Source organism: Hemitrygon akajei, chromosome 24 (assembly GCF_048418815.1).
Source record: "Hemitrygon akajei chromosome 24, sHemAka1.3, whole genome shotgun sequence".
NCBI lineage: Eukaryota > Metazoa > Chordata > Chondrichthyes > Myliobatiformes > Dasyatidae > Hemitrygon > Hemitrygon akajei.
The window spans coordinates 5333905-5352426 of record NC_133147.1 but is presented as its reverse complement, the minus strand read 5'-3'; the positions used below and the strand labels follow the sequence as shown (position 1 = coordinate 5352426).

The 18522-nt window shown below is 44.8% G+C and overlaps 1 protein-coding gene across 1 annotated transcript in view; it reads left to right on the top strand.

Annotated features, from left to right (window-relative positions):
- The first annotated feature begins 1240 nt into the window (after positions 1 to 1240).
- Positions 1241 to 18522, top strand: part of mecp2 (methyl CpG binding protein 2) — a 79598-nt gene continuing 62316 nt past the window's right edge. Inside the window, exon 1 of the mRNA XM_073028245.1 lies at positions 1241 to 1345. Within this exon, the coding sequence (XP_072884346.1) occupies positions 1314 to 1345 (32 nt within the window). The 5' untranslated portion in view covers positions 1241 to 1313. The remainder of the gene's footprint in view (positions 1346 to 18522) is intronic.

Sequence of the window (18522 nt, the reverse complement as noted above, 5' to 3'; positions counted from 1 at the left end):
GTTTACTGCAGGAAGTTAATTTCCATGCTATTTACACCGTGAGTGTGTACACTATAACCACTTGCCTCTATGGGGCAGGAAAGCTTTGTAACACTCTTATGTAGCAACTTCACCTGGTCCCTCAGCACCACCTCTTCAGTCAAATAAGCACAACCATGTCTCTGCTTCCTGAGCAGATTGAGACCAGTGAGGCTCCCCATTTTACACAGGAACACCATCGAGAGTGTCTTGACAAGCCGCATCACTGTCTGGAATTGCAAGGCATCTGACCACAAGTCCCCACAAAGGAATGCGAGGACTGCTTGCTGGGAAGTCTTTCTTCCACCCATAAGGGCAGGAGTCCCAGCATTAACCGATTATGCCATGGACCTCTAGCATTAACCGAGGGGTCTGTGGACCTCAGTTTGGGAACCCCAGCATTTGAGATATTTATTGGGAGCACTACGCACACAGGGCTCTTTGCATTGTCAGTGATCCCTCCCATCTGTCCACAATTTCTTTGACCCCTGATCATCAGGCAGAAGGTACAGCACCAGAAGGACTTTTAAGATGGGAAACAGCTTTTTCCCTCCTGCTGTAAGATTACTGAACTCCCTGACACCACCCTGGTCTCATGAAGTACGAAGCTCTGATAGTGTTATACTGTAAACTTTTTGACCTGTATCGTCTCTGTATCATATCACTTGCGAATTTATTTGTAGTAACTTTATGGTAATACGGGTTATGTTTGTAAGTCATATATGTACAGTGTTGTGCACCTTGGTCCGGAGGAACGTTGACTCATCTGGCGGTAAACACACCTAAACGGTCTAACGACAATAAACTTGAATTTGAACTTGAGCTTGGAGCTAATTGGAGGGAGGGAACTGGGAGGAAGTGGGCGTGGCTAACAAGGGGGCGTGGTTTGTATTAATTAGAGCCGCGAGGGGAAAGAGGGCGCGGCTTAGAGGAAGTGGGCGGGGATTAATTCAATCTCGGGGGCTGTGTGTGTGCGTGGTGGGAGGGGTCAGAATCGGAGCGAGAAGCGGGACCGCCACTTCTCGCGATAAGTCATGCGGCTTGGGCGGGAGAGCGAAGGAACGCCCCCTCCTCCTCGCCCCACGATCTAAAAAAAAGCCCCCTCGGGATCACGTGACACCCAGCCCGCCGGCAGCCGTTGGTGGGGGAGGGAAGATTAAAAATAACTTAGCGGCCCCGCCCCCTCTCGGAGCAAGAGAGGGTGGGGAGGGGGGAAAAGGGGGGGTTAGAGAGGAAAAAAACCTCGCGAGAGTTGGGCGGTTTTGCCGGTGTGACGCGCTCGAAATAATTTGAAAATGGCCGCCGCGCCGAGCGCTGGAGAGAGGCTGTGAGTAATCCGGGGGGTTTGGCGGATGGTCGGTGAGGGAGACGCGGCCCCGAGGGAGGGCAGGGAGGAAGGGGCGTGAGCGCCGGGGACGGCGGTCCGAGCTATGCCGCTGGGGGAGGACGGGGGGAAGGCGGGCTGCAGGCTGAGGTGGGGAAAGGCCCGGCCTCTTTAAGGAGGGCGGAATTTACATCGGAGGGAAATAAAAAAAATAAACAAGCCGGCAGGGTACTTTTAAAAGTAAAAATCTATAAGAATTTTTCTTGGAGTGTGGTGAGGGGAGTCATGGGAGGATTTCCGCACTTACCGGTAGCCGGCGGTTGGTGTGAGCGGGAGGGGGGGCGGGGAGAAGGATAACGGCCTCGCGGCTCCTTAGCAACCGGCCCCGGGCGCTGGGTACCCCGGTAACGTGGGGGGCCCCTAGCCAATCAGGAGGTCGCGTTTCCCCTTCGGGAACGGGGCCCCAGCCAATCAGAAGGTCGCCCCAGGGAACGGGGTTGGGGGGGGGGAGCGGAATGCCCTCGCCAATCAGGACGTCGACCCCCGGTGATGGGGTTCCTGGCCAGTGAGGACGTCGCACTCCCCTTCCTTCAGATATCTAGGTGGAAATGGTCCCTGTCCTTTAGGGGGGGGGGTTGCAATCTCCCATACGGACCGTGCCAGTCATGGATGTTGGCCCTCATCCGGCCGGCCAGTAAATGGTTGTGAATGTTGGCCCGTAAATGGTCGCGGATGCTGGCCCCTGTCCGTCCGGACCTGCAAACAGTCGCAGATGATGGCCCCCATCCGGCCAGCCCAGTGCCGGTTATGAACGTTGGCACGATCCGGCTAGCCCATAAACGGTCACAGACATTGTCCCCGATCTGGCCGGCCCATAAACGGTTGTGGACATTGGTCCCGATTCGGCCAGCCCGTAAACAGTCGCGGATGTTGTCCCTCCCCCCATCGGCTATCCCGTAAATGGTAAGAGACATTGGCCCCCATTCAGCTGGCCCAGTGCCAGTCATGAATGTTGGCCCCCATCAATCCGGCTCATGTGAGTTGCGACGTTGGCCCTGTTCCGGCCGGCCCGTAAATGTTCGTAGACATTGTCCCTCCCCGATCCGGCCAGCCTGGTTGCAGACATTGCCCGCCCATCCGGCCAGCCTGTAAACGGTGGTGACTGGATGTTGCCTTCTTTCAGCTGGCCCTGTGCCAATCGTGGCTAGATGTTGCCCCATCCTGCTGGCCTGTGTCAGTCATGATATTAGCCCTGCCAATTGGGACAATGGTCACTATTATTCACAACCCCTACCATCTGGCCCCGGCCAATTGGGATGTTGCACTGACCAACTGTGCCAGTGAGGACATTAACCCTTACCGCTGGTCCATGCCAATCTACCCAACTAACCCATGCCAATGGTCCCATTAATTGTCCCCTTGCCAGCCGTGACGTTCCCCCTTCCAACTGGCCCCTGCCAATTGTGACGTCACTCTTCCAACTGATCCATGTCAATCAGGACAAACACTTTACCAGTTTGATGGATTGGCATGGTGACTCTTGGGCTCGTTCGTGTATTTGAGGGCAGTAGTTGGTTCATTGCAATTGGAGTGTACACTACAGCATGCAAAGAGCTTATAATACCCAGTCTTGCAACAAGCTTGTGTATTAACCTTTGGCAATGCAAGGTTCTAGTTTCTTCATTAACTCCACGTCCACTCAATATCTAGACCTTTCAATGCTCAATAAGTATCAATGAGATTCACACACACTCACAGGTTAACCGTTCCATTCCCGGGATCATTCTCATGAACTTCCTCTGGACCTTCTCCAATGCCAGCCCATCGTTTCATAGATAAGGCACCCAAACTGCACTCGATACTCCCAAGTGTCATCTACCAATGCCTCATAAAGCATCAATATCATGATTAGAACTCGGTTTTTACAATGGCAAATAAATTCCTGTTCTCATTCACAGTAACAAATAAATGTCACATATGGGAGATCAGAATCTTTGCCATATGGACTATTTATACTGCTGGAAATGTAACTTCAATCCCTTCTGAATGTGCTCAGTCTTAAGAATGACGAGAAGTTCTATTCATGTTATGGTGTGTGCACTGCTGGTGAGGGGGTATTTATTGCTTGTCTGTAATTGCCTCTTGAGGTGATGGTGAGCCTGCGCCTCTGCCCTTGTGGTGGAGGTACCTCCACAAGACTGTTGTGGAAGGCAGTTTCACAGATTTAAAGTTCATTGTAAATTTGTTATTGTCACCTGAAATTCATTTTCTTTCTGGCCTTCACAGTAGTTTCAAAGAAATGCAATAGAATCAACAAAAAACGACACAGATTCTATTGTTTTATTGGACTTTGACCCAGTATTAAGGAAGGACTGTTACTGTGTTAGCAGGGTAGACTAGTGAGCAACTCAGAGGGTGAACTTGGAAGCGGCGGCTCTCCCCTGCTCCCTCGGAGGTTCACAAAGGACCACAGGAGAACCCTTAGCAAATTAACACGTTAAGTGCCATACAAGAAAAAATGAATATTCAGGGTGAAAGAACATTCCTTCTCGTCACTTTCGTGATGCACCCAAAGTATTTGTTCAGCACAAAGCTGTTGAATCGCATCACTAGTAGTACAGAACACGTCGTGATTTCCCTTAAACGGCCAGATGATAATAACCGTGGAGGCAGGTTACTGGTCAAAGCAAACAAGCAAGCCTCCAAGGTTCTTCAGACCGTGAGTGTGTGAGTTTAGCTGGGACATTCTATTAACCTCTCGTCCGATAGGCGGTGAATAGTACCTTGTGGTGAAATTTTTGCAGTTTTACTTGAGCTTGTATGTTTGGATCACTGGTAGGAGAATCACTGATTCGAAGGCAAAAAAAAGGTTTAAAAATTAGATTTATTTGTCACATGTATATCAAAAATAAGATTCAAGATTAAGGTTTATTTGTCACATTGAAACTCATAGTGAAATGCATCATATGCATTCACAACCCACACACCAGTGTTTTGGGGGCAACTTGTGTCACCACATGTTTCAGCAACAACGTAGCAAGCCCACAATGCTCAACAGGACAACATACAACACAACAGGCACCAAAAGAACAGGAAAAACAAGCCCTGTTCCTCCCTCCCACCGTCACACATTCAGTCCTCTAACCCTGGGACAGGCCTCCAGCCACCAGCAGACATGGCCGCATACCTGCAAACACTGGGCTTCAAACTTCATCAGTGAAATGCAACGTTTGCATCAACGACTAGCACTGTCTGCTGGGGCAGCCCACAAGTGTCACTCCGCTTCCTGTGTCAATATAGCCAGCGCACAACTTGCTAAAGTGCACAGTACTGTAGTAATTTTATATATTGCACTGTACTGCTGCAAAAAACACAAATTTCATGATATATGTGAGTGATAAACATGATTCTGAAATGGGTTTCCTGTGGACTGAGAGTGAGAAGGGGGCAGAGAGAGGGGAATCGTGGTTGGGAAAAGGGGAAGGGAGTGGGAAGCACCAGAGAGACATTCTGTAATGATCAATAAACCAATTGTTTGGAATCAAATAACCTTGCCTGGTGTCTCAGGACTGGGTGTGTCTGCACCTGCATCGTCCACTTGCCCCGACACACCTCCTCTGCCACCTGTCCCACACACCTCCCTGTGGCACTCCACCCTCGCCACCATTCCCAACGTCTTTTTCTCCAACCAGATTTACAAGCCTGCTCTCCGCTCCACGTTGACTTTTTTATGTATGTATATGTGTAGGTATATATATAGTGCTATTTTAAAATGTGTTAATAACACAAGCCTTGTTATTTTAAAACATCTCGTTAGTTTGCCAGTACCATAGCATGGGATTGCTGTAAAGACATGTATGCTTGCAGTTCCCAATCCCTGTCTGCTCGGTTCTGGTCTCTGCTCCTCTTGTTGAAGGGGTGTCTTCAGGAAGAGAGGAAATTTGAGGACTTCACTCACCAAGCACAGCCGGCTGGTGGCGTGGTGGCACCTGTGCTGGACTTTGGGGCAGAAGGTCCCGAGTTTGAATCTAGCCGGCTCCTGTGCACGCTTTCCATCGGTGCTGGGTTGAGCGTCGACCTCGTTAAAAAAAATAGCCTGCTACAGAAACATCAACAGCAAAAAGTTGATGGCCTATGCTCTCTCGTGAGTTGAAAGGCAATTTCTCTTCATTTTCTTCCTCACCAAGCCCACTTTGAAGCTATTTAAGATTCCAGGCAGATTGTTGTCTCATTCTGCATGTCTGAGTGTGATGGAAGGGCGAACAGATTAATTTCCTTTTTCTGTGCATTACAAAACATTTCCCCTGACCACTTGTTAAGACCATATGACATCAGAAGAGAATTTTGTTCCATCTGCGCCACCATTCCATCATGGCAGATTTATTTTTCCCCTGCGTTCCCATTCTCCTGCCTTCTCCCTGTAATATTTGACACCCTGACTAATCAAGAGCCTGATCAACTTTTGCTTTAAATATACTCAATGACACGTCGTCCACAGCCACAGGTGGCAATGAATTCCACAGATTCACCACACTCTGGCTGAAGAAATTCCCATTCATCTCTGTTCTAAAGGGAGATCCTTTCGATCTGATGCTATCTAATTACTGGAAAAATCCTCTCCACGTCCAGTTTATCCAGGCCTTTCAATATTCAGTAGCAATGCGCTTGGATACTGCGGCCTCAAAGTTGTTTTTGTTTCTTTAAATGTCTTTTATTATGATCTCAACATACTGTTGGACGTTAAGAAATTCAAGTACTGCAGGTCTATCCCGTCAGTGAGTTGCTCGATAGCAGAGTAGCTGGACCGTGTTGTTGCCGACTATAGAAGCTTCAGAGTCAGTGCCCAAAGGTGGTGTGCAGTTATTGACAACAAGTTATTGTCTTGGATATTTTTCCTGTGATCACAAGACCCCTTTGGACACTGGTGATGTAAAATACTGCGTCCAGTTCACTGGTTTACTGGGGAGACCGACAGTGGGGGAGCTGTGTGGCCTCGGTTGTAGCGAAGACTGGGCTTGCCGTTGCAGCACTCCAGGAAAAAAAGACGCCGGAAGCAGTGTATCATGTCGTCCACGATGGATTGGGGGTTGGGCCCCTCCCATTGGTGCTGCCCTCTAGTGTTCACTCGGTGGAAGACAAGCTAGATTGCGTGCATGTATATGTTTGTAGACTTCTGAAAACTGTTTGTTCTTGCTGGCAACACTCAGGCACCTTCAAGTTTCAGGATATATTGCTCACGGACTTGGGTTATATATATTTTTATGTGACTGTATGTTTACTGCTATCTCATATGTGCTGTATGTACCTTGTGCTGCGTATGACTGTTGGCGCTATGTTTTGAATCTTGGCTCTGGAGGAATGCCGTTTTGTTTGGCTGTATTCATGTATGGTTGAATTATAATTGAACTTGATTTTCTAAACTCCAGTGAGTACAGACTCAGAGGCATTATCAAGTCGTTATACATTAACCCTTTGAATCCTGGGATCATTCTTGTAAACCTTCTCTCCCCCTCTCTAATGCCAGCATGTCCTTTCTTGGTCATGGGGTTCAAAAGCCTTCACATTCAATGCATTAACCTTTAATTTCTCTCAGCTCCAGGTGGGTCCTCCCTAGGTTTTGACTTGCATTGAAGCAGCCCATCTCAACAGTTGGATAGAATTGAGTACCACTGTGTACCCCTTGGTAGTCACATTGATTACCGATCCAGTTCTTGGTTCAGATGCACTGGTGGCTGGGTGAGGTGCGGGATGACTTTTGGTTTCCTGTGTATCTGTACTAAATCAGGTGGTTGCCATCTTGCAAGGGGATACGATTTTCCAAGGGTAATAAGCAAAATGTGATTGATAAATCTGGCTGAAGGGTCTCGGCCTGAAACGTCGAGTGTTTACTCCTTCCCATTGATGTTGCCTGGCCTGCTGAGTTCCTCCAGCATTTTGTGTGTGCTGCTTGGATTTCCAGCATCTGCAGATTTCTCTTGTTAGCAAAATGCGATTGGTTTATGTGTAATGAATTTTCTGTTGTCAGTATGATTTTGTTTTGTTGGTGCGCTTGAGAAACGGATTTTACTTGGATTGCTCTAGACAACCAGCAGAATTGATTGAAACATGAGTTCTAATTTGCCCATTAAGCATGAGCATTCAGAATGCAACTCTGCTAAATCTTGTCACAAACTTTTAAAGTGAAAAATACTATATTTAATAAAAACTATTTACTAATGCTGGAGGCTGAAGAATGCAGACTGTCCTGGGGTTGGAGGACTGTGTATGTGTATGGGAGGAAGGAAAGGGGGCTGAAACGTCAACTGATGCTACCTGACCTGCTGAGTTCCTCCAGTGCTTTGCGTGTGTTACTTTAGATTTTTACCATTTCTGGAATGGTAGCGCAGTAGTTAGCACAACACTTTACAGTACCAGCAATCCCAAGTTCAGTTCCTGCTGATGTCTAAGGAGTTCGTACGTTCTCCGTGACCATGTGGGTTTCCTCTGGTGATCCAGTTTCCTCCCACAGTCAAAAGGCGTACCGGTTAGTAGGTCAATTGGTCATTGTAAATTGTGCCGTGATTAGGCTAAGATTAAATCAGGGGATTGCTGACCTAATGCATGACCTGAAGGGCTTATTCCACACGGTATCTGAATAAATAACAAATTAAATCAGCAGAATTTTTAGTGTTTAGGAATGTTGTCTTGTTGCTTAACTTGTTCTGTGTGTTGTGTACAAAGTAGATTCATTGGGCCAAATAGCCTAAGTCTGCTTCTAATTTCTTGCGTCTTATGGTCTTGTGTTGTGGACATGTGATGTTGGCCCTGCATGTGTGGTGACACTTGGGAGCTGCCCCAGCACATCCTCGATTGTGTTGGTTGTTAATGCAAACAGCACACACGTTTCATTGTATGTTCAATGTAGGCGCGACAAATAAACTTGAATTGTGAACTCTTTGCACTCTGTACATTCTGATCTGTGTTCGAGCATTATACAAAAAGGCAGTCTCTTTGTGAAATACATGTGGCCTTTGGCTTTCTAGATCTCTTTCTTCTCGAAGTGTGTGTTGAAGCTGGTGGTTTCTTACATTGGGTCACATAGTCATAGAGAAGTACAGCATGGACCCAGGCCCAATGAGACACAATGCCCACACTGTGAGTCCCAATATCCTGTGTTCAGCCCATATCCCTGCACACCACACACTCCTCCCCTCCATGTACCTATCCAATTGCTTCTAAAATGATACTACTCTATCTGCCTCGACCACTTCCTCTGGCAGCTCGTTCCACATACTCACCACTTGCTGCGTGAAAATCTTACCCCTCAGATCCGTTTTAAATCTTTCCCCCTTGACCTAAACCTTTGTTCCCTTCCCTGTTACCATCCACCTAATTTTAAACTCAGAATTATAAACATTTCTATAAGTTTGCCCCCTCATTCTCCTATGTTTCAAGGAATGAAGACTTAGGCTGAAATCCAGAACAGAGCCGTAACCATTTTGCAATCTTCTGTCTTTTGCCTCAACCCTCAGAAGCTAATTCCCTAAAGGTTAACTTGCAGGTTGTGTCGGTGGTGAGGAAGGGAAATGTAATGTTAACATTCATTTCAAGAGGACTAGAATGTAGAAAGCAAGGATGTAGTGCTTTATAATGCATTGATCAGACCACACTTGCAGCAGTATGAGTAGTTTTGAACCCTTTATCTAAGAAAGGCTGTGCTGGTATTAGGGTTCAGAGGTTGTTTGTGTGAATGAAAGGGTTAACGTATGAGAAGTGTTTGAATGCTCTGGACCTGTACTCACTGGAGTTCAGCAGAACAAGGGGAAGGGAATCTCGATGAAACATATTGAATGTCCTAGGTGGAAAGAATGTTTTCAAAGGTAGGGGAATCTAGGACCAGAAGGTACAGCCTAAGAATAGGACGGCCCTTTAAAACCTAGATGAGGAGGAATTTCTTTAGCCAGAGGATGGTGAATCTGTTGAATTCATTGCCACTGACAGACATGAAATTGATTGGCCTTATTTCTAGCAGAGATGAGACAGCCTACAGAGGAGAGGTTAACACCCAGACACAGTGATGCCAAGATAACAACCTCTCCTTCAGTGTCCAATAAACAAAAGAGCTGCTCATGGATTACAGGAGGAAGGGGAGGCAGGCTTGCCCTGATCAACATCAATGGGACTACAGTTGAGAGGGTGAATAGTTTCAAGTTCCTTGATATATACATCACCGAAGATCTCATCTGGACTGTATACACCAGCTGTGTGGCAAAAAAGCACAGCAGCGTCTCTTCCATCTCAGGCAACTGAAGAAGTTTAGCATGAGCCAAATCCTCAAGACCTCCTACAGGGGCCCCACTGAGAGCACCCTGACTGGTACAGGAACTGCACCAACCTTGATCACTGGGCATTGCAGAGAGTTGTACGGACTGCCCAGTGCATCTGTGGATGTGAATTTCCCTCCATTGATGACATTTACATCAGCAGGTGTGTAAATAAAGAAGGTCATCAGGGTCTCCAGCCACCCCAACTAAAACTGTTTCAGCTGCTTCCTTTTGGCAAATGGTACTGCAGCGTTAAAACCAGGACCAACAGGCTACGGTTGGGACAGTTTCCTTCTACAAGCCATTAAACTTAAATTGTGACGGAGTCATAACGCAATGATTTTTACTCCCTCATGTTGGACGGATGTAAAATTTAAATAAATTCAAATTCATGTGGAGGCCAAGTCATTTGGTATATTTAAAGTAAGGTTGATAGGTTCTTGATTAGTCAGGGTGTCAAAGGTTATGGGAACAAGGCAGGAGAATGGGGTTGAGAGGGAAAGTAAACCAGACGTGATGGAATGGCAGAACAAACTCGACAGCCCAATGGCCTAATTCAGCTCCTGTATCTTATCAGATTTAGTCCTGGCAACATCCTCGTAAATCTTTCCTGCACTGTTTTCAGTGTAACCACAGCTTTCCCATAACAAACCTGTACACACCATGGATCTTGAATCGTATCTTGGTTTTGATCTTTCGTGTGAAGGAGAGGCATTGTAGGCTGGCCAGTCACAGCAGTATATCTGAGTCAGACCTCCTGCAATGATTGTTTCTGTTACGGGTCTGTTGACTGGAGCAGTCCAATGTATTTTGTCCTGTTTTCCTCAAAAGTCAGGGCACTGAAGTTAGTGTTCATCAAAGTTCAAAGTGAATTTATTATCGAAGTAGGTACGTGTCACGTTTGCAGGCATTTACAAGAAAATAAATAAGTACAATCAAATTTATGAAAAACTGTACAGAAAGGCTGACAAAGTGTACAAAAGAAGATAAATTTGCAGATATGAAAATAAATGAGTTGTAGAGTCCATGGGTTGTGGAATCAGTTCACTGTTGAGGTGGGGTGAAGTTATCCACACTGGTTTAAGGAGCTTGATGGTTGAATTGTTCCTGAACCTGGTAGTGTGGGACCTCCTGAGGCTCCTGTACTTCCTTCCCAATGGTAGTAGTGAGAAAAGAGCATAGCCTGGATGATAGGGACCCTTGATGGATGCTACTTTCTGGCAGCACACCTTGTAAATGGTCTCAATGATGGGGAGGGCTTTGCCTGTGATAGACTGGGCTGTTACACTACTTGTTGCAGACGTGGATCCAGTGCCAGAGATCAGAAGCTCAGATCAGTGCAGAGAGCAATACAGTGTGCAAACTCCACTCAGACAGCACAGATTTGTATAGAACCAGGCTCTCCTGGCTGCCAACCTCTGTCAGATCTGCACTAATGAATTTGTGCACGACAGATTCATATCGCCACACAGAAGAGTGTGTAACGATCCTGCAATCTCCGACCTCCTGCCATCAAGCAGAAGGTACCACAGCATCAGAACCAGAACTGTCAGGCTGGGTAAAAGCTTCTTCCCCCAGACTGTTAGCCTGGTGCCACCCACATCTACATCCTAACCAAGTTACCTGCTCCACTCTCCAACTCACAGACACTCCCTCATTCTGCACTGGTCACTTCTCATCATCTATTGCTGCTGTTTCAAAAATGTTTGCAACTGCTTGTTTTATTATAATAGTGCCTGTAATATTATACTGGTTTAAAATGCCCTGCATTTTACATCATCCTGTCGATCTTCAGGCCATACCACTCTCGGACTTCTGCTAATATTATTTTGTGCTGGACAGTAACTCTGTGTTGCGTGTGACCATACGTATGATGTTCTGCATCTTGGCCCCAGAGGAACAATGTTTTATTTCGCTGTAGACAGTAAACTTGAACTTGGAGAGTAGGCAGCCATTTGATGTATTTGGTCATTGCTTTTTGTTCTGTTGTCGGTAGAACCCTGAGCGCCTTTTAAGAAAATCAGTTCTCTACTTTCAGTAACTTGGCTGGGCCTTGCGGTCCTGGAGAACGCCGTCTTTCTCCATCAATAGATTGAATGTCAGAAATCTCCCATCATCTGAAATTACAAAAAAGGATCTTTAACTGAACTTGGTGACCTTGTGCCAGAGAAATTGGAGGATCAATCTTGGTTGCTGTCTTCTGGCTGGTCGGTGTTGAGCGGAGATGGGGTGGACCATGTAAGCCTGGATTTGGAGCTACTGTGTGGCTTGACTACAGTTTAGTATTCAAACCTTGTCTGCTCTTGATTGGGTTTCCCCACAACTTGACTACATATGAAAGGAGTGATGCAGCGCCTCCAGGGCGAGAGGCAGCGAGAGGGTTAAGTTCTCAGGATGTATTTGAATTCGTGGAATTTTGCGGGCGACTGAGTGAAACCAGGGTCTGTAAGAATGTAAAGTTGTGGTTAGATCTATTCTTTTTGGTTTATATGCAGTGACTTTTAAAAAAAATTAAGCCTTAAGGTGCAATTGTATGTATGGTATAATTATGATTTACAATGGATCTATGTGCCATAATATTCTGAAACAAGTATAACTCTATACTAAGGCTTAATGGGCTTCGTGTTGCTGAGTTCCTTCATAAATGAGTTTATTTCCTGAACCATCATCAAAACCACTTAGTTTTCAAAATAAATTGTTGGTTTTTGTAACAGAGGCCCCATTACTGCTTTAAAAAATATTCCAATTGCTCTGTACCTTGACACCTCCTCCTCGCTGTTTGCCATTTTCTTTCTGAGGGGCAAGATCGCTCGTAAATTGCAATTTTCCAGCTGCTTCTGGAAGCGTCCGGGAGTTGTCTCCCTGCGGTGACAAGATTGAGATTAGAAATACAGAGCGGAGATTGGATGCTCATCTGAATCCTGATGTGGCTCGGCAGCCTCTGGCAGCCAGTGGTGTTGCCATGCATCTAATAAACGATGTCTTCTCTTCCAGTTATTTGTGACTCTCTGTGCACTAAGTGCTTTTTACTTGAAGTAATGGTTGATAGGTTTGGGTTGTCATATGCTGTTCTCCGGCTAAAAAGGTATGTTCATTGTAAATTGATGTTTATTGGTGTGTGAGGGTAATTCAGGGTGTCTCTGTAATAAAATCTGGTAGCTTAATTTAGATAGAGAATTTCTTGTTCGGTGTATTAAAGGGAAGGGTATGTGTGACATGCAGAGGTGGCTGTAACCTCATCTTCTAAAGTTACTGACTTTGTATATGAATGGCGGTTGTTTCCTGTCTTCCCCTTGTGCACACATGCACGCTTCCCAGTTATCTTGTCGTCATTCAACCTTGCGTGTATACAGCTAAATGAAAAAGCGTTCCTCTGGGACCAAGGTACAGAACACCATACATATATCACATACACCACATAAAATATTAACTCAATAATGTTACTGATATTCAAAATATTTGGTGACGTGCATTGAGGCCCTTTGTTGGTCGGGGTCGATCATGGAAATTGAGTCCTGGCTGTCTACACGTTACACAAGCTGGGGCAGTTCGACGTGGAGGATGCAGCAGATGAATCCAAAGGAAGGGCAGAGACCGACCGATTCAGTTTGGCACCGGTGGCATCGAAGGAGTTGCCAGCTAGTGTTGAACTCAGCGTAGGACTGCCTTAGGAACTCCAGCTCTGGATTTTTACCCCCAAAGCCTTTCCCATGAGTGGGTTTAAGGCAGTGGAGATTTGAGATCAGAGTTTTCCTTCTCCTAGATCAAAGTATATAGTGTGGTTAGTCAGAGGCTTTTTTCCAGGGCTGAAATGGCTAACACAAGAGGGCACAGTTTTAAGGTGCTTGGAAGTAGGTACAGGGGAGATGTCAGGGGTAAGTTTTTTACACAGAGAGTGGTGAGTGCATGGAGTGGGCTGCTGCAACAGTGGTGGAGACAGATACAATAGGGTCTTTTTAGAGACTCCGGATAGGTACCTAGAGCTTAAAAAAATAGAGAACTGGGGGTATCCCTAGGTAATTTCTATAATAAGGACATGTTTGGCACAGCTTTGTGGGTGGAAGGGCCTGTATTGTGCTGTAAGTTTAATATGTTTCTATATTTATTATTATCAAAGTATGTATAAATTATACAACCTTGAAATCCGTCTGCTTACTGGCAGCCACAAAGTAAGAAACCCGAAAAAACCCAATTTATATAAAAACAAGACCAACACCTAATGTGCAGAGAAAAGGGGAAAAAACACAAATCGTGCAAACAGTAAAAGCAAGTAACAGCATTCTGAACCAAATTGAGTGCCCTGGAATAGACCCAAGGTCCCGTTCTCAGTTCATCATATAGCAGGTCAAATTGCTGTGAAGCTCGCAGACATGAAGTGTGCCGGAACAGTCCCACAGCTTCAGTGCCGAGGAGAGCGGAGTAAACTGTTGCAGAGCAGAACCAGCTCCACCCTCACATCCAGTCGCAACACTCTGCTTCTTCAGTCCATCTGGCCCAGCATTAGTATTCTCCAAGCACTGGGTCGTCCCCCGCACATGGACCCGGATCACACTGCAGTGATACGCTCTCGGCTGCTTCCAGCCAATACTCGACCTTTCCAAATCGCCGCAGCACTTGGATGGATCAAACCTCGCTCCTGCTCAGGTAGATAGGTCCAAGACGACTCCACTCTGCTTGATCCAACTTCTCCTGGAACATGCCTAGACCTGGCTTCGAGTCTCTCTCATCCGCACGCATCAACCCTCGGATCAGCCTTGCCTTCGCTTGCCTCTTCATTGTTTGCGGCGATCGTTTACTGCAGTTTTCCATATAAAGAGATGAGCTGCCGACGAGCCCTGTCTGCCCGGAGTAACTGGTGTCAGGGAGCTAATTGCCTGTCTGTCAGTAGAAACTGTTCCAACACGGGAAAGCCAGGAGCTGGACTTGGTCGTCAGAGGCTGCTTGAGGCGCACGTCACTGCGAGCAGTGGGAGCTTGTCCCCAATACTACCCCCAGCTATAAATAAGGAATTTGTAGGTGTACAAGTTGACATAAAGTGCATATTTGACAGTTAAATATGCTACTGGTGCTGTCACCAATAACTTGTGCTGGGTGTTCACAATTCTCATTGCCTGAGGGGGAAAAAACCTAACCATCCTCATTCTTACACTCTGGTACCTTTTGTGTATTTAATATTTCAGTAATATTGTAAATATATTGTTTGATTAAGCATTCTTGTTCATTCAATAATTCATGATGGGTTGTATGTTAAAAAAAAAAGTGAATTGCTAATGTCCTGATACTACCACATGATGTCTGCATGCTTCGCTTAAAGTAAACACGAAGTTAGACTCTCATTTCAGACTCCCATCTTTTCCTTTCAATTAGTTTAATGTCTGGGAATTACAAAACGTAAGTGATGATGTATTTTTAAAACAAACCTGAGACAACCTGTTGAAGTGCAGTGAGATGTTCAAGTTTAAAAAGAAATACACAGTAAGAAATGGTTGAGTTTTTTTTTAAAGTGCAGCATGTTTGCTTTGCCAAAGGGAAGATGATAGAGTTAAAAAAAGGCAGAAACGGAAGAATTCATGAGTACATAAATAGTAAGTACTGGGTGATAATAAAAAAACACACACAGAAATGACTGGCTACGAAAGGAAAGATTAGCACATTTGATTACATAACAGATAACTGGATTTTGTACTTTGAGCAGTATTTTGAAGCAAATGAAATAGCTGATGAAAAGCGAGTACCGATTTTGTGCAGTGCATTGTATTTAAAAGCATATATTTTGCTTAGGAGTTTGACTGCTCCAATCAGGGCAGCCAAAATGAGATTTGCTGATATTGTGGAAGTAATGCAGGAACATTTAGAACTGAAACCGTTGTTGATCACAGAACGCTTTAGGTTTCATAAGCGGAATTAAAAAGAAAGGGAATCCATTTTGTCTTGCGTGGCTGAATTGAAGAGATTGTCTACGCATTGTCAGTTCGGTAATGGGCTTAATTGTGCACTGAGAGATTGTTCAGTTTGTGGAATTTTACAAGAAAGCATTCAAACATGGCTCCTAACTGAAGCATAACCTACATTTGAAAGAGCTGTATCAATGGGAACAGCAGACAGAGATGCAATTAAGTTGTATAAGGAATGAAGGTGAGTGTGGACAAAATTGCAGTCTATGTGGAGGCCTGCCTAGCCAAACAAATTGTGTTACCATTTTGTCAGGGGCTCACATACACCAGTTTGATTCAGATTTAAAGGCAAAACTTTGCAGAAAATACAACAAAGTAGGACACATACAAAGAGCATGTCAGATAGACAAAAATAAATGGACTGCACAAGGAAGAGAAAAGATAAACAGTCAAGATGCTGTTTTGAAAAGGGCACTAAATCGCATGCTGTTGATGAAAAATCTGATGAGAATGATACAGGACTACATTGCCCTGAGATTTACAGTGTGAGAACTAACAATGGACAAGCAATATGGCTTACACTAGAAGTGAACGGCAAATTAATCAAAATGGAGCTGGACACTAGCTGGATTGTTCCAGTCATTCCACAAAAAATGAATTTGAACAGCATTTCAAAGATACTGAACTAAGCCCTACAGATATCCAACTAAGAACTTATACTGGAGAAAAGATGACTCCTGTGGGAATGGCATTTGTAACAGTGAAATACAACAACCAACAAACCACATTGGGCTTCTATTTGGTAAAAACAGGAGGGCCAGCATCGTGAGGCTGTGATTTGCTGAGACAACTACAACTTGAATGGAGATCCACCCATTATTTGCATGCCACGTCCCCTGCACTGGAGTCAACTGAAAGTAAATGAAGAAAGGTTGTGGCAGGGTAAACAGGTGTTAGTGCTTTCTGAGTTACTCCAGCATTTTGGTGTGTTCCTCTGTGCCTCCGGTCGGAAAGCATTTGGACCAAGGAAGGACCATGCTGATTAGAGGAATCATGAAAGTGACAAAAGCCGTGGTCCAACTACAATAGTTTTTGTCGGGAACATATCTGAGAAAACTTCTGACATGTTAATCTGGCAGTTACTTGCAAAATATGGCTTGGTTTTAAGCTGTGAGAGAATTCAGTGAGCTTCAGAAAAGTTGCAAGCATTCAGTTAAAGAATCTACTCTGCGTGCATTAAGGTTACTGCACAAATTTCAATTGGGAGACAAAAAGCTGCTTGTAAAAGTAGATGCAAAGACCAAAGCCCAGCTGGGTGAACGGAAGGCCAAAAAAAGGTGTCAATGGAGATACGAAAACAGGATTCAACAGATGATGTTGTGGATGAGGAAACCAAGAGGAAAGATCAGATCATAAAGACGAATAGAGGGACTAATAAGAGAATACTCCAGTGAACTAAATGCAGCTTCCCAAGATCAAGATGTGCATCCTAGACAGAAGAAAAAGGAAAAGAAAGAGGAGGATGATATCAGTACTATGGAAATGGAAGAGGGTAAATCAGACCTAATTTCTTGAAATTAGCAAATTCAGAGATGCTCACAAGAAGCTAGAAGAAAGAGGAAGGTGAGAAAAAGAAAGACAAGTTAAAAAGGAAAGAAGGTCAAGAGAGAAAAGTTGAGAAAAGGAGAAGAAAGGTGTCCAGAACTGTCAGAACCACTTACTGCACTCTCAGAGTCAGCTCCCGACAACCACCACACAGCAGGCCCCAGGATCTGAGATTGGTTCACAGATGTACATCTCATTTGCCAAGCAGAGTGATCCCTGTCATCAGGAAAGGAGTTATCCCACAAGTGTAAGAAATCCTCCACAGCGATTAAATCTTTAGGCCTGAATGGAACAATTTTTAAAAAGTTTACTATATTGTGGATGTCTATATAGCAGTTGTATTATAAAGTATGCTGTCTATACTGTACGTATGTATGCAAGTTGAGATGCATTCTATATTGAGTTGGAGTTTATAGCTAAGTAGGAAGGAGTGTTGTGTATTTAATATTTCTGTAATTGAATAATTGAAAATGTGTGTGATTAAGCATTATCATTCATTTAAATAATTCATTATGGGCTATATGTAAAAATAAGTGAATTGCATACGTCATAACGGTACCATGTAATACGTGTGCGCCTCATTTAAGGGAAGCACAAAATTAGACTCACATTTTGGGCTCTCGTCTTTTCCTTTCACTTAGTTTAATGCTTTGGAGTTTCAAAACAGAACAGCTTCTGCCTGACGGTAAAGAGATTGTGGGGTGGATCTTGGGGCTTTGGCAGATCTCCTCCCACTGTTGCTGGCCCCGTGCCGCTGCCATTTTTGAGTTTTCAGAAGAAATGTCTTGGTACGGATGGGGTGAATTTTATTTTAACCTTGGGAAGATGTTGGCTTGTTAAGATACTCTGAGGACTCTTGTGACTGAAGTGACTGTATTATATCTCAGGTGAGATTGGCAGCTCTCAGAGTTAGTAACGAAATTTGGATTTCTAAATGCCCAGCTGTTTTTATGGTTTTCTTTACTCATGCCAGGTTTTAAAATGCACTACACTAAAACCAATCTTGCGATTTGTTAATACTGATTGACTTGGGCTTTTCCAGATTAGGAATTTAGTTGACTATTTTGGTAGCTATGTCTATAAACCTATAGATTTGAAAGAGAAATGATTGGCTTTATTTGTCACGTGCATGGGACCACACAGTGAAATGAGTCATTTGTGTCCATGACCACTATGGTTGGAGATGTGCTGGGGGCAGCCCACATATGTCACAATGCTTCTAGTACCCACAACTCACTCATCCTTACTGACCTGTATGTCTTTGGAATGAGGGAGCACACCCACTTGGTCATGGGAAGAACGTACAAACTCTATACAGTCAGCAGTGGCAATAGAACATGGGACACTGATGCTGTAAAGCATTATACTAACAACTGAT